General features: G+C 47.8%; 3 protein-coding genes across 3 annotated transcripts; 1 reads left to right on the top strand and 2 right to left on the bottom strand.

Annotated features, from left to right (window-relative positions):
* Positions 1 to 7,374: 7,374 nt before the first annotated feature.
* On the bottom strand, positions 7,375 to 9,131 carry AIF1 (allograft inflammatory factor 1). The gene is made up of 6 exons (XM_082663632.1): positions 9,006 to 9,131; positions 8,770 to 8,831; positions 8,623 to 8,689; positions 8,237 to 8,278; positions 7,885 to 8,047; positions 7,375 to 7,580 (listed from the first exon to the last, which is right to left on the bottom strand). Exons 1-6 carry the CDS (start codon positions 9,028 to 9,030, stop codon positions 7,496 to 7,498), a joined length of 444 nt encoding a protein of 147 aa, XP_082519758.1. The 5' UTR covers positions 9,031 to 9,131; the 3' UTR covers positions 7,375 to 7,495.
* A 1,580-nt stretch (positions 9,132 to 10,711) lies between these two features.
* On the top strand, positions 10,712 to 18,541 carry NCR3 (natural cytotoxicity triggering receptor 3; the record flags this gene model as incomplete). The annotated part of the gene is made up of 5 exons (XM_082663565.1): positions 10,712 to 10,730; positions 16,233 to 16,289; positions 17,744 to 18,088; positions 18,259 to 18,366; positions 18,495 to 18,541. Exons 2-5 carry the CDS (start codon positions 16,247 to 16,249, stop codon positions 18,539 to 18,541), a joined length of 543 nt encoding a protein of 180 aa, XP_082519691.1. The 5' UTR covers positions 10,712 to 10,730; positions 16,233 to 16,246.
* A 508-nt stretch (positions 18,542 to 19,049) lies between these two features.
* On the bottom strand, positions 19,050 to 20,749 carry LST1 (leukocyte specific transcript 1). The gene is made up of 4 exons (XM_082663180.1): positions 20,664 to 20,749; positions 20,170 to 20,268; positions 19,815 to 19,837; positions 19,050 to 19,284 (listed from the first exon to the last, which is right to left on the bottom strand). The coding sequence occupies exons 1-4, from the start codon at positions 20,683 to 20,685 to the stop codon at positions 19,135 to 19,137; spliced, it is 294 nt and encodes a 97-aa protein (XP_082519306.1). The 5' UTR covers positions 20,686 to 20,749; the 3' UTR covers positions 19,050 to 19,134.
* Positions 20,750 to 21,715: the final 966 nt, after the last annotated feature.

The raw sequence follows: 21,715 nt of genomic DNA, 5'->3' as shown, positions 1-21,715 counted from the left end.
TATAAAATAGATTTTTATTAGAGCGGTTTTAAGTTTACGGGATAATTGAGCAGAAAGTACAGAGAATGCTCGTATATTCCTTCCCCTGCCTCAGTTTTCCCTATTATTAACTTCGTGCACTGGCGTGGCGCATTTGTTACAATTGATGAGCCAATAGTGATACGTTGGTTTTTTGTTCCAGTTTTATTGAGATATGATTGACACACAGCGCTATATAAACTTAAGGGGTACAGCATAATGATTTGACTTACCAACATCATGAAATGATTACCACAATGTTTAGTGGACATCCATCATCTCATAGTTTACAGACTTAAAGAAATAGAAAAAATGTATTTTTTTCCTTGTGAAGAGAACTCTGAGAATTTACTCTTAACAACTTTCATCAGTTTTAATTATATTTATCATGCTATACGCTACATCCCTAGTGTTTATTTATCTTATAACTGGAAGTTGGTACTTTTTTTTTTGCGGTACGCGGGCCTCTCACTGTCGTGGCCTCTCCCGCTGCGGAGCACAGGCTCCGGACGCGCAAGCTCAGCGGCCATGGCTCACGGACCCAGCCGCTCCGCGGACTCGCGGACCGGGGCACGAACCCATGTCCCCTACATCGGCAGGCGGACTCTCAACCACTGCACCACCAGGGAAGCCCAAGGAAGTTGGTACTTTTTGACTGCTTTTATCCATCCCTTACCCCCCACCACAAATCTGATCTCTTTCTCTGTAAGTTTTGTTTTTTTATAAATTTGTTTATTTTTTGGCTGTGCTGGGTCTTTGTTGCTGCACGCGGGCTTTCTCTAGTTTCGGCGAGTGGGGAGCTACTCTTCATTGAGGTGCACAGGCTTCTCATTGCGGTGGCTTCTCTTGTTGCAGAGCACGGGCTCTAGGCTTGGGGGCTTCAGTAGTTGTGGCAAACAGGCTCAGTAGTTGTGGCTCACGGGCTCAAAAGCGCAGGCTCAGTAGTTGTGGTGCATGGGCTTAGTTGCTCTGCGGCATGTGGGATCTTCCCAGACCAGGGCTCGAACCCATGTCCCCTGCATTGGCAGGCAGATTCTTAACCACTGCGTCACCAGGGAAGTCCCCTTTTTTTTTTCCTTCTCTGCCCATTTTTTAATCTTTTTATTTTTATTGTATGAGTTCTTTGTGTATTTTGGATATTAACACCTTATCAGATATATTATTTGCAAGTATCTTATCCTATTCTGTAGGCAGCCTTTTCATTTTGCTGATAGTTTCCTTTGCTATGCAAAAGATTTTTAGTTTGATATAGTCCCATTTGTTGATTTTTGCTTTTGTTTCCCTTGTCTGAGGAGACATATTCAAAAAAATATTGCTAAGATTGGTGTCACAGAGCATACTCCATATGTTTTCTTTTAGAAATTTTATGGTTTCAGATCTTATATTTCTTAGTTAGATTTATTCCTAGGTATTTCATTCTTTTTGATGTGATTGTAAATGGGATTGTTTTCTTAATTTTTTTCCTGATAATTCATTGATAGTGTGTAGAAATGCAACAGATTTCTATATGTTAATTTTGTATACTCCAACTTTACTAGATTCATTGGTGAGTTCTAGTAGTTTCTTTGTGGCATCTTTAGAATTTTCTATGTATAGTATCATGTCATCTTCAAACTGACAGTTTTACTTCTTTCTTTCCAATCTGAATTCCTCTTATTTCTTTTTTTTTGTCTGATTATTGTGGCTAGGACTTCCGATACTATGTTGAATGAAAGTGGGCATCCTTGTATTCTTCCTGATCTTAGAGGAAATGTTTCAGTTTTTCACCATTGAGTATGATGTTAGCTGTGGGCTTGTTATACATGGCCTTTATTATGTTGAGGTATGCTCCCTCTGTGCCCACTTTCTGGAGAGTTTTAATCATAAATGAATGTTGAATTTATCACAAGCTTTTCCTACATCTGTTGAGATGACCATATGATTTTTATTCCTCAGTTTATTAATGTGGTGTATCACATTGACTGATTTATGGACATTGATCCATCCTTGCATCCCTGGGATAAATCCCACTTGATCATGGTGTACAATCCTTTTAATGTATTGTTGAATTCCATTTGCTAATAGTTTTTGAGGATTTCTGCATCTCGGTTCATCTGTGATATTGGCCTATAATTTTTATTTTTGTGATATCTTTATCTGGATTTGGTATCAGGGTGATACTGGCCTTATAAAATGGGTTCAGAAGTGTTTCTTCCTCTGCAGTTTTCTGGAATAGTTTGAGAAGGATGGATGGTAACTCTTCTTTTTTTGGCGGTACGCGGGCCTCTCACTGCTGTGGCCTCTCCCGTTGCAGAGCACAGGCTCCGGACGCGCAGGCTCAGCGGCCATGGCTCACGGGCCCAGCCGCTCCGCGGCATGTGGGATCTTCCCGGACTGGGGCACGAACCCTTGTCCCTTGCATCGGCAGGCGGACTCTCAGCCACTGCGCCACCAGGGAAGCCCTGGTAACTCTTCTCTAAATGTTTGGTAGAATTTATCTTTGGTAGAAGCATTGTGGTTCTGGAGTTTTGTCTGTTGAGAGGCTTTTTTTTTTTTTTTTAATTACTGATTCAATTTCATTACTGGTAACTGATCTGTTCATATTTTCTATTCCTGATTCAGTCTTGGGAGATTGTACATTTCTAGGAATTTGTCCATTTCTTCTAGGTTGTCCTTTTTATTGGCGTGTAATTATTTGTAAAAATCTTTTATGATCCTTTGTATTTCTGTGGTGTCAGTTGTAACTTCTCCTTTTTCATTTCTGATTTTATTGATTTGGGCCCTCTCCCTTTTTCTTGATGAGTCTGGCTAAAGGTTTATCAATTTTGTTTATCTTTTCAAAGAACAGCTCTTTCATTAATATTTTCTGTTTTTTGTCTCTATTTCATTTATTTCTGTTCTCATCTTTATTATTTCTTTCCTTCTACTAATTTTGGGGTTTGTTTGTTCTTCTTTATCTAGTTCCTTTATGTGCAAAGTTAGATTGTTTATTTGAGGTTTTTCCTGTTTCCAGGGGTAGGCTTGTATCGCTATAAACTTCCCTCCTAGAAATGTTTCTGCTGCATCCCATAGATTGTGGATCATTGTGTTTTCGTTTTCATTTGTCTCCAGCTTTTAAAAATTTCCTCTTTGATTTTTTAAGTGACCCATTGTCAACAACGATGTTCTGAAGGCACCAGAGATATGCGCAGAATATTATAGAAGTAGAGGAATAAAAATCAGACTGTGCCTGAGCAGGTTCAGAAATGCTTCTAGAAAAATGTGACTCTTATTAAGTGATATGAAGAACTAGTTAAAATTTAGCCAGGGGACTTCCCTGGTAGTCCAGTGATTAAGAATTCACCTTCCAATGCAGGGGACACATGTTCGATCCCTGGTCAGGGAACTAAGATCCCACATGCCTCAGGGTAACTAAGCCTGCATGCCACGACTACTGAGCCCACACGCTACAACTAGAGAGCCTGAACGCTGCAACTACTGAGCCCATGTGCTCTGTAGCCCATGCGCCACAACTAGAGAAAAGCCCATGTGCTGCAACAAGGAGCCCGCACACCACAACGAAAGATCCCGCATGTCACAACAAAGATCCTGTGTGCTGCAACTAAGACCCGATGCAGCCAAATAAATAAGTAAATTAAAAAAAAAAAGGTTTAGCAAGTTTGAGGAGAGAGTGCACATCTTGGGCCCAGTGAACTGATAAGCAGAGGCATGGGTTTGGAACCTATGCCTAGGCTGGTGTGGCTAAATTAAAGGACTGACTGTCCATAATGGAAAATGAGAGCAGAAAATTTAGCAAGACTCTGGTAAGAATTTTATCCTGAGGCTCATTAAAGATGGTTGAGATGACTTCAGTTCTCAAACTTTCTTTTTATTTTTAAATTATTTTTATTTATATATTTTTTAATTTTTTATTTTGGCTGCGCTGGGTCTTTGTTGCGGCATGTGGGCTCTTTGTTGAGGTGCATGGGCTTCTCTAGTTACAGCACACAGGCTTCTCTAGTTGTGGTGTGCAGGCTCAATAGTTGTGGTGCGCTGGCTTAGTTATCCCATGGCATGTGGTATCTTAGTTCCCGGACCAGGGATCGAACCCATATCCCCTGCATTGGAAGGCGGATTCTTTTTTTTTTTTTTTAATTTATTTATTTTTGGCTATGTTGGGTCTTTGTTGCTGCCCGCAGGCTTTCTCTAGTTGTGGTGAGCAGGGTCTAGTCGTTGCAGTGTGCAGGCTTCTCATTGTGGTGGCTTCTCTTGTTGCGGAGCATGGGCTCTAGGCGCGCAGGCTTCAGTAGTTGTGGCTTGCAGGCTCAGTAGTTGTGGCTTGCAGGCTCTAGAGCACAGGCTCAGTAGTTGTGGCACACGGGCTTAGTTGCTCTGCGGCATGTGGGATCTTCCCAGACCAGGGCTCGAACCCGTGTCTCCTGCATTGGCAGGGGGATTCTTAACCACTGCACCACCAGGGAAGTCCCTCTCAGACTTTCAAAATGATACTCGTGTCCCCTTTCCCAGGTCAGTTACCACAGCAGAATTTCTTGGAAGACCTATCCATACACACTGTCTCCAATGTCTCTCCTCTCATTCTTTCTTAAACCCACTCCAGTCAAGCCTTCATCCCCACCTTCTACCCAAACTGCCAAGAGCATCAGTCTCATGGCTTGAAATAAAGTTTATATGCTGATGACTCCCAAATGTGTCTATTCATCAGAGACCTCACTCCAAAACTCCAGACTTGTATACACAGCTATGTACTTGACATCACCTCTTGGGTATCTAACAGATCATTTCAAATTCAGTACATCCAAAACTGAACATTTTGATCTCCGGTCCTCCAATACCTGTTCTATCCACAGCCTTCACCATCTCAGCTGATGACAATTTAAAAATTGCAGTTAAACTAACACAACATTGTAAAGCAACTATACTCCAATAAAAATTAATTTTAAAAAATTCCAGTTAAGTCAAGAATCCTGGAAACTTCATTGACTCCTTTCTTTATCTCACTCCACTTTCAATCAGACAAGAAATCCTATATTGAGGAATTATCCAGAATCCAACCTCTTCACTTCCACTGCTTCCACTTTGATCTGAGCCGTCCTCATCTCTTACCTGGGTTACAGTAACAGCCTCCTAACTGGTCTTCCTAAGTCTACCCCTGCTCCTACAGTCTATTTTCTATACTGCAGTCAGAGTGGGGCCTTTTCTCAGAGGAGTTTTCAAAGCATTCCTTTGCTCAAAGTCCTGCATTGCCTCTCCATTTCTCTCAGAATAAAAGCCAAAGTCCTTACTGTGGCCCACAAGACCCTAGATGACTTGGCCCTCTATTATGTTTCTGATTTTATTGCTCTGCCTATCTGCACAGACCTGTCTTACCCTAGGGCCCTTCTGCTCCTTTTCCCTCTGCCCAACTGACTCTTCCCGCAGAAACCTGCATGGCTCACTCCTTTATTTCCTTGAAGTTTTTGCCCAGTGTTGGTCACCTCCTCAATGAGGCCTCTCCTGATTACCCTTTCAAAATTTTAATCTTCCCTGACCATCCTGGCACCCCTCATTCCCTTTAACCTGCTCTACGTTCTCTTTTTTTCATAATACTTGTCATTTTCTAATAGATCATATAAATTTTAAATTATGTTTACTTTTTATTGTCTGTCCTCCTCCCACACCAGTTCCCACAACAGAATGTAAACTTCACAAAGGCAGGGATCTTTGTTTTGTTCACTCTTCTATCCCAAGCACCTGGAATAGGGAATGGAACATAGTTAATGTCCAATAAGTGATTTTTTACATCTTCTTTAGAGTAGCCCCTGCTCGCTGCAACTGGAGAAAGCCTGCATGCAGCAATGAAGACCCAACCCAGCCAAAAAAGAAAAAAAAAATTCTTCTTATCAAAGTGTGTAATATATATGTGTATTATATATATAATATATGAAATTTTGATAGCTTTTCATGAACTGAGCAAAACATGTAACCAAAAACGGAACCTTAACTAGCACAAAAGCTGCCCGAGGGCCCCTTGTAGTCACTGCCCTCCCCCAAGGCTAACTATTATCCTGACTTCTAACAATATATATTAGTTTTACTTGTTTTTGTACTTTATATAAATGGAATTGTACAGTAAGGGTTCTTTTATGTCTGTCTTCTTTTGCTCAACATTGTATTAATGAAATTTATCCACATTGTTGCATGTTATTGTAGTCTGTTCATTCTTACTGCTATATAATAGTAGTCCATTGTGTAAATATAACCCAATTTATTTATCCTGAATGAACAAATTGTTTAAGCTCCAGATCCTTCCTATCCTCCTTGTTGTCGCCAGAGTTGTCGAGAAGATTAAATGAATTAATACACAGAAAGCATCTACCCAGTGTATAGTAGGTGCTCAGTAAAGCTTAGCTATTAATTTTGTTATATTCAGATATTTTATTGAACCCACATTGATCTCGTCCTCATCTGAAGTCCTATACATTTACTGTAGCACTCTTTAGGATGCCAACCTGGCTTTACCATTGGAAAGGGCCAAAATGAGTGGCCCTAGGGGCCTGATCTGTCGTTGGTACATGAAACAAGCTGGACCAATTCGATTCTTGCTTTCCAGGGAGTAAGGAAATCTGAAATAGTGGCCAATGACTGGGAGTTGCTGGAGTTAATGCATCTGGATCCCTTGGAGGAAAAGTCCAGGAATAGCCTCACCAAAGGCCTGGGAACTCTCAGGCTCCTGCCTTCCCTGGAACTGGCTTTTTAACCCTTTCTGCCATCCAGGGATCCTGTATGCTCAGAATCTGCCCTCAGTACTCTCCTAATACAAGCCCCTTTTCCTTTTATTAGGTAGACTCGGTTGTTGTAGCTTGTCCCCAACAGGACCTCAAGACTCATTTTCACTTAAATTATCAGGCTTTATAGTGTCGTGAATCCTTTGCTTAATTCAGTAACACCAGTTCTTTCATCTATCCATCCATCCATTCATTCAAGTTTTAAACATTATTGAGGGCTTATGATATGTCAGGCACTGCAGGGTAGATCATATTACTCTCATTTTCAAATGAAAGACTCAGAGAGGATGAATAATCATTGAGGTTACAAAGCTTATAGTCATAGAGAATGTTGGTTCAAGGTAATCCTTGCTCTTCATCATGAGCTTGGATGATATATTTTTTGTCTGTACATGTCTTTTCATCTCACTTAAATTCCTTGAGGGAGACCAAGGCTATCTTGTACATCTGGAATCCCCCTTGGTGCACAAAACCACCTGCTGTAGTAGACATGCTACAGAATTGTTGATGGATTGCTCATATGGGCAAGTCCTTGCTACCCTTCCCTCAGAGATGCTTCCCTCCTTCCCAAACCCAGGAAAAAAAATCCCCAAACAGTGACCAAGCTGATCTGTTGATCTGAAGGAGGATAGTTTATTTAAATTAGTTTAGCTCTGGCTCACAATTTTGTGTTCTTTTTCCATGTTGGAGTCATAGAAGCCCCTTCAATCCCACCACATCTCCTTCACCACAAATCAGGGCAACTCAGAGATAGCTTTCTTGGCTGGGGGACCCGTTGGCTTCTCCTGTTCTCTTGCTTTCTCTTCATACATCAGGATCCTGATTGAGATGGAAGAGACACAGGGATCAGGGGACAGTCCTCTCAAGAGAATGAATTTTAGGCTGCTGTGAAAGTCCAGAAAAAGGATGAGGTTTGTTAGGGTGGGAGAAGGAGAAAGGGCAGGAGTGGGAGTACTGGGGGCTGTTGGGGACCAGACCACCGATGAGGATAGCACCTTAGAAGGGTCTCTCAAAAGACGGAAGAGAAATGCATGCTGAGTAATGTGTAGAAGGTGGACCTGGGGATGGAGGTGGGGGGAGAGAAAACAGGTAAGTATAGGGGAGGTTGGAACTGGACCCTCACATTTTTAGGATGGCAGATCTCTTGCCCAACATCATCCTGAGAAAGTCAGAGTAGCTGAAAGTCTCCCCAGGGCCGCTGGATACCTCCCTGATTAATTTCTTTAGCTCCAGGTGGGTCTTGGGGACCTGAAGTTTCTCCAGCATTCGCTTCAGGGACATGATATCTAGAGGCAGAGGATGGAGGTAAGAAGAGGGGGAGCCTCTCTCACTCTGTTGCCTCTACCTCCTCATTCCCATTCCCCTTCCTACCCTGGTCGATGGGCCCTCTCCCGAACCATTGGGAATGGAGCACTGTGGGAAAGACCTCCCTCTTCCTAGATCTGCACACTCCCCGAAGATCACCCTTTTCTCACCGATATCTCCGTTTCCATTCAGGTCAAACTCCATGTATTTCTCTGGGTGAGGGGAGAAAGCAGAGAGGGTAAGCACTGGCTGGAGGGTCCCAGGCAGGGGCAGGGTAGGGACTGACCGAGCGCTAGGTAGGGGAGGAGATGAAGAAGAGGTGGGGCAGGCAGAGGAAGTGTGGAGGTTGGGAGGCTGAGGGCCCTGGTATGGTGTAGGGAACTGGAGGGGCTCCCGAGAGGGGCAGGCCGGGGAAAGGGACTATAACCAGGATGGCGACAGAGGCAGCCTTCCTTCTTCCCACCCCAAAGTCAACTTCGTTTCTGCCGTCTGCTCTCTTCCTGGGGAAATCCTACCCTCCTCACCCACTTCTCCACCCCTATAGTTTTCCCCTCACTCTTGAAGGCTTCCAGTTTGGAGGGCAGGTCCTCATCACTGCTATATTTGGGATCATCCAGGAATTGCTGTGGGGGAAAGCAAGAACCTGGGTAAGCCCTCCTGGACGCCCCCCCACCCGGCCCCGCCCCTTAGTTCTTCCTTTTACCTTGTTGATTTCACTGAGTCTCTCTTCTTGCTGGGCCTTCAGCAGCCCAAAGGCTTTTCCTCCTGAAGGGGCGCAAAGGTTAATGTAGCCTCACTGCCCCCTTCCTCTCCTCACCCCCAAGCCCAGCCTGAAGCCATCACAACTCTGCCTTCATGGGCCAGATTCCCAGCCCACAGCCCAGGACTGTGCACGTTCTTTCTCCCGTTTTAGGGTCCTGCCTATTCCACCTGCCCTACCCTGTAAATCCCTGGTTTGGCTCATAGCTCAGCAGATGCTGGAGGAGACAGACCAGGCTGGGCGCCTCTCTGTCTGCCAGCTGTCCTCTCCCACCAGCTTCCTGGAGGCCTCCCTCCCAAACTTCCCCTTTCCCCTCATTTCCTCCTCCTCTGAGTTCCAGGCCTCACTTCCCCATCAGCTTCTGCTGACACTAGCACCCAGGAAGAAGGGGGAGCTGGGTGTAGAAAAGAGATGAGAAAACAACGTTCTCCTTAATTCCTCTTAAGGGGAGCCCAGTGTGGGTGTGAAAGAAATATTTCGATAAGCCACCAAAGGAGTGGGGGAAGGTCAGTAAGACCCCAGGGGGCATTTATTCTCAGGAACAAAGAATCTCTGAACAGGTCTGGAGGTTCAGGTGACTGAGGCCCAGGTTTCACAAGTCTGGACATGCAGGTTTGGATAGGGAGCTGAGGAAAGGCTGACTGAATTTTTCTGCACTGTGGATGGGAGAAGAACCTGAAGTTGCTGGCAGATCTGGGAGGGTGGCAAGATGGGTGCAGGGTCTGGAAAGGGAGAGGCACTTCACTTCCCACCTGTCAGCTCCAGAGAGGCGCTTGGAAATATGGAAGTGTCTGACAAAGCAGTCTTTGTTTGCTTTAGGGTGTGCAATGTAATCCCCTCCTCTTACCTCCTTTGGAATTTTCAGTAAAATCTACAGAGCTCCGGCATTTGAGAATTTCAGTAGATTCTCTGGGGGAATTCCCTGGTGGTCCAGTGGTTAGGACTGTGGCGCTATCGCTGCCGAGGGCCCGGGTTCAGTCCCTGGTGGGGGAACTAAAATCCCACAAGCTGCATGACACGGCCAAAAAAAAAAAAAAGATTCTTTGGAGGCCAGTGGTGCTGAGAGATATAGCAGTGGTGGATACAAGAGCCAGGGGGTGAGGCCAGCATTAGGGGTGGGACGCTGCTGGTCACTGTGGGCTCAACAGAGTGGGGAGTAGCCTCTGATAAATGTCTTCCCTAGGCACACTCTTTATCCCCTTTGCTGTTCTTTTTGGCTAGTGGCTTCTAGGGGAGGCCAGGACAGTGCATCCCCCTCACTGAGACACTTTTGTCTAAGCTCCCTGCCCCAAGTTCCATCCACTCTGCCCCAGCACTGATGAGCACACCTCTCCTTCTCTCCCCGCCCCCCCAACCTATTTCCCCTTCTGCAGCTGGGAGTTTTCATTTCTCACTGCCCTCTCCCTGACCCACATGATTGGGGGAGATGCTGATGGGGACTCTGGCCTCTTGAGTTCCCTTTATCACAGCTTCCTCTCCCCCTGAGGAGAAAGCTGCAACCCTGCCCTCCCGATGGTCTTGGTGCCTAGTGGAGGGAATCTATTTATTTATTCATACATTCATTCAACAAATATTTATTGAGTGCTTACTATATGCCAGGCACCTTTCTAGGGCCAATGAACCAAATAAGTGTAAAATCTTGTCCTCGTGGACAATCTAATTGAGGGAGACAGACAATAAAAATAAACAAGTATATTAAAGGTGGTAGGTGCCTATGGAGAACAAAATAGGGAAGGAGATAGGAAGGGCCGCGCAGACTGCAGATTTAAATAGGGTGCTTAGGGAAGCTTCTCTGCGAAAGTGATATTTGAGCAAAGATTTCAAGGAGGTGAGGAAACAAGCCACGTGGATATATTGGAGGGGAACATTTCAAGCAGAGGGAACAGCAAACGCAAAGTCCTAAGGTGAGGATGTGTCTGGATGTCTGTCCACTCTCCAGGGGAGCTCCTGGTTAGAATTAGGTCCCCTGTGTACCTACATGAAGAAAATACACTGGCCAGAAAGCTTGTCTGTGTGTGTGTGTGTGTGTGTGTGGGCCTGGATGTCTTCTGTTTGCCCCTCCATTTTCCCTCTCCCACGCTGTCCTCTGCCCCAGGAGACTAACTGTACAGACTATGTCAAGGGCACCTCTGGCTTCTAGCTGTCTTTGCTGATGGGGGGCGTGGCAGGAGAACAACAGGAGGGAGCACATTAAGTTAAAGGTATTCATTCCTCTGACTCCCTTCCCACAAGGTCACCTCAGGCTGGCTGACACCTCCATCTATGGGCAATGCTCCTCTCCAGGCAACCTGCTCTACATGATGCTGTCCTTTTCCAGGTTTCAGAAGCCCAGGGAATAACTTTCAGGTGGTCTGTGAATTTGGAAAAGAAAAAGTACATCCTCTTCTCACATCCGACATTACACGTGTTGCCTTGTCAAAGACCACTTCACAGTGGTCAATACCGCAACTAAGAGTTTGCATGCCACAACTAAGGAGCCCATGAGCAGCAACTGAGCCCGCCTGCCGTACCTAAGGAGCTCACGTGCCTCAACTAAGACCTGGTGCAACCAAATAAATAAATAAATACGAAAAAAAAAACCCAAACTGATAAGCTTTAAAAAAAAAATGAGTAACAAAAAGAAATGACCAGGAATTCCCTGGTGGCGCAGTGGTTAAGAATCCACGTGCCAATGCAGGGGACACAGGTTCTAGCCCTGGTCCGGGAAGATCCCACATGCCGCGGAGCGGCTGGGCCTGTGAGCCATGGCCACTGAGCCTGCGCGTCCGGAGCCTGTGCTCCGCAACGGGAGAGGCCACAACAGTGAGAGGCCCGTGTACCCCCCCAAAAATAATAATAATAAAATAAAATAAAAAATAAAGATGGTGAGACAATAAATAGAGCTGTGGACAGAGATATATGAGAGATAAGGAGAGAGGTAAGGGAAAGAGAGATCAGGGAAGATGAAGATAGGATGTCTAGGACATGGAAGGCACTCAGTAAAGGCATAGTTGAATAGATGGATGAGCCCTGATGCTCAGATAGGGAGACGTGGAATGAATATTGAGAGGAAACCCACTGTCCATCGGAGAAGCAATTGTCCTAGTTTCATCCTGAGATGATGAGGGCCTTAACTAGCAGTGAGAATCAAAAGGCAGAGAAAGATACTTATATATCTCAGAGGCAGAATGGATAGCACTTGGGGTTTTTTTGGTTGGGGGAATGGAGGGAGAAGGCAGAATAGGATAAGTCCCAAGATTTTGCTTTGAGTGACTGGGTAGATTGTTTCCATTCACTGGGGTGGGGAATATAGAAGGCTGACCCGGTTTGGGTAGACACTGATGATTTTGAAATGCCTGGGGTACATTCTGGGGAAGATGTCTAGAGGGAAGTTAGATAATCTGGACTCAGATCTCAGAAAGAGGCCTGAGGTAAAGGTACAAATTGAGATGGAGATATAGACTGGGGACTCGACAGAGACTAGCAGTAGTTAAAACTGTGGCTCTGGATTTCCCTGGTGGCGCAGTGGTTAAGAATCCATCTGCCAATGCAGGGGACACGGGTTCGAGCCCTGGTCCGGGAAGATCCCACATGCTGTGGAGCAAATAAGCCCGTGTGCCACAACTACTGAGCCTGCGCTCTAGAGCCTGCGAGTCACAACTACTGAGTCCGCGTGCCACAGGTACTGAAACCTGCGCGCATAGAGCTGGTGCTCCGCAACAAGAGAGGCCACTTCAATGAACAGTAGCCCCCGCTCACCGCAACTAGTGAAAGCCCGCACAGCAACGAAGACCCAACGCGGCCAAAAATAAATACATACATACATAAATGTATTTATTAAAAAAAAATGTGGCTATGACAGAATTGCCTAGGTAAGCCCATAGTAGATGCTCAGTTGAATGAAGGTAAGAGAAACATCCCAAAAGTCTTCCAACAGGAGAATGGTGTGAAAGCACATGTGTAGGGTACAGGAGTTGGGAGGGACTCAGGTCTGATTGCTTTTATGTCCCTGTGAAAGAAGAGGTAAAATGGAGAAAAGATCCAAGGTATAGGTCATGTAGAGTCAAGATGATGGATGGAGTGGACAAGGTGAAGGAGCTGTGAAATCAGTGCATAGAAAAGTAATTTGAAAATTGTGTGCAAGAATGTTCATAGGAGAGGTACTCATAATATCAAACCAATAGAAATAATCCAATTGTACATCATCAGGTGAATGGATAAACAAACTGTGGTACATCCATATAATGAAATCCCACTCAGCAACAAAAAGGAACAAGCCTCTGATACCTGGAACAACATAGATGAATTTCACAGACATTATGCAGAATGAAGGAAGCCAGATACAGTAGTGTATACTCTAGGATTCCATTTGTATGAAGTTCAAGAACAGATTAAACTAATCTATAGGGGTATAAATCAGTAGTTGCTCCTGGGAGGGGAAGGGGATTGACCAAAGAGGGGCATAGGAGAGTTTCCTGGGGTGGTGGAAATGATTTGTATCTCAATTGCAGTGCTGTTTACATGGGTGTATATATTTGCCAGAGGTCATCAAACTGTACACTTAAGATCTATGTACTTTACTATATATATATTTACATCTGTATATAATGTCATATACATGGACATTAAATCTTCCAGAGAGATGGCAGAGATTGAAATAGAGAGGAAGCTGGAGAGTCGGGCGTCTGCTCTTGGTGAATGTGAGGGAGTTGGACAGTGACAGCAAGAAGGAGAGGCCAAAGGAGGTGGGGTGAACCTCAGAGAAGTCATGGTCAGAGGTTGAAAGTATATCCTGAGAACCATTAATTAGTTGAAAAATATTTATAAGGACTCAGCTGGAGGAGAAGTCACCCAAGTCTCACCCTTGCCAACACGTAGAGGAGGAAACACCAGGTGAGATGGGATCACTTGTGCTGGGATTCCAGAATCTCTTCTGTTTTTTTCACTTCTTTTCCTGCTCTAAGCTCTAAGTTGGGAGTTTGTTGGCCCTGACCACCCTCAAGGCAGCCCACAGCTGGATGTTAAAGCAATCAGACCAGAGACGTGTGTACATCCATTTCACAACTTTCCTACTTGTTGCCTTTCTTCTTGAGTACCTGGTAAAAGTTTCTTTTGAAAAGTTACATCCTTGAGTTTGCTGAGCTTATTAGCACAGCAGTTCCCATCCCACAGGTTAAAGTGCCCTAGAGGGTCTCAGATTTATTGAAAGGGTCCTTGAATCCACACATACACCAGGGTTTATTCTAGATGGACTTTAAGAAAAGCCAAGTACTGTCTTCATAATCCACAACAGTTTTGGATACTGGAAATCTTAGGTGGACAAAAGAGGTTGAAAGAGCAAAGCACCTTTGAGTTCAGGCCCAGCTATAATCTTGGTCATTCTAGCTCAGGACTGGGGAGGAGTTAAAGGCTAACATACACTGACCCTCCGCTACAGTGGAGTCTGAAAACTGACAGATTCTACTCCCATTTTACAGTAAGTAGGGGAACCATGATTCCTATTTATGTTGACTTGGCTTCTAAGCTGCATTGCCCTGGGACATGGAGTAGTGCCATGTGATTAATTATATGCCCTGTGAAATACAGAGTTTTATCCTCAGGCCAGTTGCCCATTCCAGCCCCTCACCCCCACTCCACTGGTGGTGATCTTCCCTCCCTCCCCAAACCATGGGGTTCCCACAGTTGAGTACAAGAGACAATTTGCTCCACATTGACCCTTTGGGGATGGGGATGGGGCGTTGATAGGACAAGGCAAGGTAAGGGACAGGGCAGAAGCTGGAATTAAGGCCCAGTTGAGAAAAGCCACATATTGGTGCCTCAGGCCTCCCCCTTCTCTGTGACCACCAGGGGGCAGCCCTTGCTTTGCCATGGCACCTCATTTCCACAGCCTCTGGTTAGATGGCCCTGAGGAGGCAGCCACTCCACTAAAAGAGAGTGGCTGAGTCACTCCTTCCCAGATTGTGAGGTACCGTGCTTGTCTAGGTGGTTCAGAGAGGTTCAATAATTTGTTCAAGATTATGTAACTAGTTTGTAGGGGAGCTGATCATAGCCTGACTTCAAGCCAGCATTCTTTTTTTTTTTTTTTGCGGTACGCGGGCCTCTCACTGTTGCGGAGCACAGGCTCCGGACGCGCAGGCTCAGCGGCCATGGCTCATGGGCCCAGCCGCTCCACGGCATGTGGGATCTTCCCGGACCGGGGCACGAACCTGTGTCCCCTGCATCGGCAGACTCTCAACCACTGCGCCACCAGGGAAGCCCCGAGCCAGCATTCTTAACCATAAAATTACTACTTCTCCAAAAATGCTCCAAATCACTGCAGTGGAGATTAGGACTGCACAATCTATGGATGTATTGTGAAACAGCGAGAAACTCGGCCAGAAAGAAAGAATATGTACTGATATAAAAGGAGCCAGAGGGAAAATGTGTGGTGAGGGCTGGGCAGGCTTCACCCAGCATATTACACATCATCCTCTTTGCTCTGTGCTGTGTTATCTCATGTAGGTGTGTAATACATGTACAAGAGCGTGTTGCATACTCTTGTACTAATCCCTGCATAACCTTGGAGTTATGTGTAACATAATGTGTATTTCATTTGGGTTTGTCAAAATGCATTTCACGTAATGGGGGCACTTTGTGATTTCTCAATAAATGTTAGCTAAATAATGAAAAAAATAAAAAGTGAGTGAATTGACCAGTGGGTGATAAATCTGTGCAGAACACACCTGGTAAAGCAGACCTCTGCAAGAGGTGTATTCCTTTAATGGGGATCTGAATGTGAATGCATCCAAACTTCCCCATCAGCGGCACTCACTCTGCCAATGCACCCAAGTCAACACATCCTAAGTGAAACAGACAAAGTCCCTGGCAACTCCCTGTCGCCACGACCAATCAGCTGACTTCTGCTAATCTTCTCATTTATAGAATTTCTAGAGCAGCCCTGGGGGAGGGCCGGACTCGAAGGAAGGGAATGGATAGGGTGGACCTGGGCGCTATTGAGCCAAGGGGAGGGGAAGTAGGTTAGCTCTGAGCCCAGATAAGGCTCTTGGAGGCTGATTCTTGGTAAAGGGTTGGTCTTCTTGAACCTCACAAGATAGGGGAACCACATCCTGGTCTCACCTATCCACCCACCCTAGCATGACCGGCCATCTAAGCCCCCCCTCCCCCTCAAGCACTTAGGCAACAGGCGCACACGCTGCCCCCACCTCCTAGTGACCCAGATATCCCCATCAGCAGCATCCTCCTTCCTCAGGGAGGCATGCGTCTGATGCCCCAGGCCCTGGGGTGTTGAGGTCCTTTGTAAGTGATGTGTCAGTCCTGTGTGTCACAGGAAGCTCCCCACCCCCATCCAGTGACCAAAGTCCTGGTCAGAGCTAGTGGGTCGTTTTCCTCCACCCAGACCTCACTGCTCATGTCCCCCTCGTCAACAGGAACACCCTTCGACATGGCCCGGATGCTGTTCCTCATCTTCATCACGGTCCATCCAGGTGACAGGGGTTTCTCCCAGGACCCTGAGGGGTGTGGGGATGGGAGGATGGAGGATGGGGGAGGCTGGACATAGATGTCCCGGGGGAGCAGGTTGGGTGGGGGCTGAAAGCAGGGCATCCCTCAATAAAGCTGATACCCAGTGGGCTTCCCCACTTCGCAGTTCCCTCCATGTCACCCGCTGGGAAGGTCATTCCCCAGCTTCCATCCTAGAACTCTTCCTTCCCAGCCACGTTCCTAACAAGATAAAGTTTAAAGAACCAGTAAAAAAGGGCTTGAAGGAAGGAAGGGCTTGAAGGAAGGGGTCAAATCTTTTTAAGGGGTCAGTTTTAATTCGATGAGTTTAATAAACTTATTAAACAAGGCTTATTATCTAGGGTCTAGATATAATTAGGAGTTTAGGAGATCTAATTAAATCTAAGTTAAGTTTCTTAATGAAACTGATTTTAATTGTCAGACATATTCATTGACTAAATTCAGTGTGGATTCCAGACCAGCATCAGCGTCAGCGGGGACCTAGGGCAAATTCTCAGGACCCACTCCAGACCCACTGAATAAAAAATTCTGGGAGTGGGGCCTGGGAATCTGTTTTAACAAGCACTCCAGGTGATTCCAATGTGCTCTCAAGTTTGAGAATCACTGAAATAGAAGACTGATTGGTAAATTTCATTAACTAGAGAATTTAATCAAGAATTTTAATAATTGGTTTAATTCATCATTTTAGATAAGTTAAATAGGGATCCCAAGCAATTATAGCCATATCTTCACCTGGAGATTTAATTAGTTAATGCTCTTTTTTTTTTTTTTTTTTTTTTGCCGTACGTGGGCCTCTCACTGTTGTGGCCTCTCCCGCTGCGGAGCACAGGCTCCGGACGCGCAGGCTCAGCGGCCATGGCTCACGGGCCCAGCCTCTCCACGGCATGTGGGATCTTCCCGGACAGGGGCACGACGAACCCGTGTCCCCTGCATCGGCAGGCGGACTCTCAACCACTGTGCCACCAGGGAAGCCCTAGTTAATGCTCTTTAACAACAACAACAAAAAAAAACAAAGTAGCAAGGATGGTATGCAACAGAATGCTATTAGTACTAAGATAATACCTGGAATAATATAATTAATGGTATTAGTTAACTAGGCAGCCACATTCATGAATGAGCTTCACTTTCACTGTGACAAGTTAAATTTCAGCAAAATGTTACTAGTGAATGGAACTGGAGAATGATGGGAGAGGGTGAGGGTGAGAGTTGGTATGGGAAAGAATTTGAAAAACAATTTAATAAGCAATGTTAAGAAATTAGATTGGTAAAGAGGAAAGGCTTAATGAGACATCTAGAGTGCTCGTCCCTCTGGGCCCTCTGTGGGTGGGGCACAGCAGGGATCGTCTACTGCAAGCTCTCTTGTCTTTTCTCTTTGGAGTAATTGGGGAGGCGTTTCTCTGGGTCTTCTCTCTGCCCCCAGGATCCTGTGCTCTCTGGGTGTCCCAGCCCCCTGAGATCCGTACCCAGGAGGGCACCCCTGCCTTCCTGCCCTGTTCCTTCAATGCCAGCCAAGGGAAATTGGCCATTGGTTCTGTCACGTGGTACCAGGACAAAGTGGCCCCAGGGAAGGAGGTGAGGAATGAGACCGCAGAGTTCAGGGGCCGCCTGGCCCCTCTTCTGTCTTCCCGTTTCCTCTGTGACCACCAGGCTGAGCTGCACATCTGGGACACCCGAGCCCGTGACGCCGGAGTCTACCTGTGCAGGGTGGAGGTGCTGGGCCTGGGTGTCGGAACAGGGAACGGGACTCTGCTGGTGGTGGAGAAAGGTGAGGTGCTGGGAAGCTGTGCCTCCTTGGCCGGAGGCCCCACTCTCCCTGGTAGTCGAGTCAAGAGTCCTTCCCTGAGGCCCACTGTCCTCCCTAAGCCTGTGCACGCTTCTTCCCAGGGCCTCCTTTCCTAAGCCCTTCTCCCCCTCGCCATCCCCACCCACATGCAGGACCTCCTCAGCTAGCTGCCGGCACAGTCTTCCTCCTTCGGGCTGGGTTCTATGCCTTCAGCTTTCTCTCAGTGGCCATGGGCAGCACCATCTATTACCAGGGCAAATGTGAGTAGTGGAGCCGGGACAATGGGCGCAGAGGTGGGAGGGGCACTGAGAGGGCTGGAGCAGGTGGAGACAGAGACCACGGAGAGAAGCAGGCTGCTACTGAGCTACCCCTGTGGCCTCTCCACCAGGCCACTGTCACATGGGAACACACTGCCACTCCTTGGATGGCCTCTGATGAGTGATTTCAGACCCCAGTGACTCCAAGTTCTTCAAGATACCCCCCAATAAATCCCTCTCTGCCCCACCATTAACTCCTTTTGTGTATTTCTTGCTCTAGATGACCCAATGTGCCCTGTTCTGGGTTCTCCCAACTCTTACTCTGCCTTCTACCAAGTCTGGTCTGGAAAGGTCCAAGGAGGGAGCTTCCCAGGACTGTGCCTAGAGTCCCCTCCCACCATCATCCTGAGACTCAACACACCTCCTTCTCCCCCCCAGGAGGCTAAGGCCTTTGTCCTGAGAAAAGTGGACTATTAGACATGATTAGCTCTACTTCTCAGTGGCCCACAGACAAATGCTCTTTTCTGGCCTTCAGGGTAGCCTGGGTCCCTAAACACCCTTCTTCACCCAGTGGATCCCTGGTGGGTAAGAATGGGTGGGAGGGTAAGTTGCTTAGGTCTTGATGGTGGCCCTGTTGAGCTGGGGCTTGAGGTAGATGGAGAAGCCTGAGACACAGAGGGTGGCGAGACCATGGTCTTTACTGGGTCTTTACTGGTCTTTACCGCATGGCCCTGACCACCCGCCTGGGTTGGACGAGGCATCTGGGGGTGCTCAGACGGGTTTGTTCTTGGCAATGCAGGCGTAGTCTGTGCTGGGGTCCTCCTTGCTGCCTTCCCTTTCTTGGTTGCCGAGGTCAGGTCCCTCCCGTTCAGGCAGCCTCAGCAGGGACGCATAGTGGAGCTCCTGTTGCGAGAGCTGGGCCTGGGGCCGGGACAGAGGGTGCTGACAGGAGGTCCCCAGGAGCCTCCCTCCCCTGACGCTGCCCTCTGAGTTCTCACTGCTCCCCTGCCCCGCTTTCTTACCTCATTGCCTCTATTTGCGCGCTCTCTCCCTCTCTCTCTCTTTCTGTCTCCCTCTCTTGTCCTTTTCCCTTTGTGTCTCTCTTACTCTCTCACTCTCCCCCTCTATCACTCTTAATCTCCTTCTCTTACTTTTTCTCTTGATTTCTCTCATTTTCCCTGTGTCTCTCTCATTCTCTCTCTGATTTTTGCCTCTCACTTTTGTCTCTCTCTCCCTCATTTCTTCCTCTCTCTCCTTTCTGTCTTATTTCTTCTTTCCATCTCTACCCCTTTCCTTTCCTCTCTTCTTCTCAGCTCTTACTTCCCTCTTTCTGCTTCTCTCTTACTTCCTCTGTCTCTCTGTCTCTCCGGCTCGTTTCTCCCTCTTCTCCTGCCCCCCGACCTCAGCCCCCACTTGTTGCCCCATCACGCACTTCTCTGCCCCAGACTCACCCAGCTCCTCTCCAGCCTCCTCACTGGAAGAAAAGAAGAAGCTCGGCTTGGCCCTTGTCTCCCTTGTGCCACCTCCAGCCCTCCTCGCCCACTCTCCCCACCCCCAGCGGGTGTTTCCTCACTTGCCAACCTCCCTGTGGTTCCCACAGCCAAAAGCCAAGGTCCCTCTCTTTGGACACTCTCCCCTCCCCTCTCCACCCCCCAACTTCTACCCCCTTCCTCAGGCAGGAGGGGCCAGTCAGGGTTGATGGGGGCGTCTGGGAGCACAGGAGGAAAGGGTGTGTGGGGGACGGCACAGGGTGTTGCCCGGGGGTGAGGGGTGAGGGGGTAAGAGGGAGGTGAGGGTGGGGTTCACCTCTCCCACGGAGCCGACACAGGCAGATGGACAGAATGACCATGACGAGGAACAGAAGCACCCCCAGCCCTAGGCCCCCATATAGGTAAGGGCATATGTCTGCAGGGAAAAGGGGTGAGTGTCAGAGAGCCCATTTCTCTCTGCAGCTTACCCCGTCCTCCTTGTTGGTCGGGGATCTCAGCTTCTTTCTCCAACAGTTTTAGAGACAGAAAACCATCCTTTCAGAGGTTCTTCACCCCAGACTGTGTTCCCTCACCTCCTCCCAGAGGTGGCCATGACTCATCAGTTAACTCGCTCGTCCCCGAGACCACTCGCCCCTCAGAAACCTCCCACCACATTGCTGCCCTCTCTGGGCCTCCCCATGAAACCCCTTGTCTGCTGCACTGGCTGGCCCCAAGAGACCCTGGCCACCTACCCACGACCCGCGCACACACCGCTTTTTATCCACTGTTCCCTGTGCACCACAACCCTCCCTGAGCGGAGGGTTACCTTACCTTTTATCCCACAAGCTTCCATTAGGTTGGGGACTGAAGACTAGCCTGCAGGTTGGGAAACCTAGCGCTGCTCTTCCAGGCTAAATGGCCTGGGGTGAGTCACGTGCCCCAAGTTCCTCATCTGTAAAGTCTGGGGCCCCTGTTACAATCGTTTCCCAGGCTGAGGAGCCTTAGCTATGTGCCAACCCTGAACTGGGCTCTTTCTATTCGTCACTGCTAATCCCCATAACAATGTAGGGTATTGTGCCCATTTCCTTGGTGAAGGACCTGAGACTCGAGGCTGGACTCCGACAAGGACGTCCAGCCCAGAAGTGGCAGAGCTGGGGTTCAAGGCCAGCTCTGTCCAGCTCCAGAGCACACTCTGTTTCTCCGACCCTAGGCTGACCAGCTGGTTCATAGGGGCCTCTCCAGCACTGGATAGTTCTAGTTTCTGGTGAGGGGGCTGAGGCAGGAGCTGGGGTCTGGAGGGTGCGTGGCGACTGGTGGGAAAATAGGGAAGGTGGTGTCCAGCGCCACCTGGCACCTACGGCCGCTCCCTCAGCCCCAGAGCAACTTGGGAAAGGGGGGCCCCCCGCTTGGCTGGTGTGGAGAGCCGCTTCCCTTGGGCAGATACTGCTGGGGCTGAAGGGGGGCATGGAGGAGCGTCTGGGGCCCATAACTTCCCCTCAGGCACTTCCTGCCCTACAACCACTGGTTCCTGTTTGAGGGTGAAGAGGGGGCCGCTGACTTCATCCAGAGCCAGAGGCAGTGACCAGGGTGTGGAAACTGAGACCATCCTGGGTTCAGGAGGAAGGCTGGGACATGGAGGGGTGGCAGGTGGGGAGCAGAAGCACAGGTGGAGGAGGGCCTGCGGTGGCCACGGTGGGGGGGGGGGTGGCGGCAGAAGTGGATTGTTTGCAGATCTTTGGGAAGCGGAGACAGAGGCCAGACAGGATCCCCCCAGGGCCCAGGGAACCTCAAAGCCATATTCTCCCTTCCTTCACCTTAGACTCACCTCACTCTGGGGGTGACTGTCCCCTCCCTGGGTTTCCTTCATGAGGGTTCCCTGCTCT

The sequence above is a fragment of the Grampus griseus genome, assembly GCF_964374135.1.
Source record: "Grampus griseus genome assembly, chromosome: 10".
Classification (NCBI taxonomy): Eukaryota; Metazoa; Chordata; class Mammalia; order Artiodactyla; family Delphinidae; genus Grampus; species Grampus griseus.
This window is presented reverse-complemented; position numbering and strand designations above follow the sequence as displayed.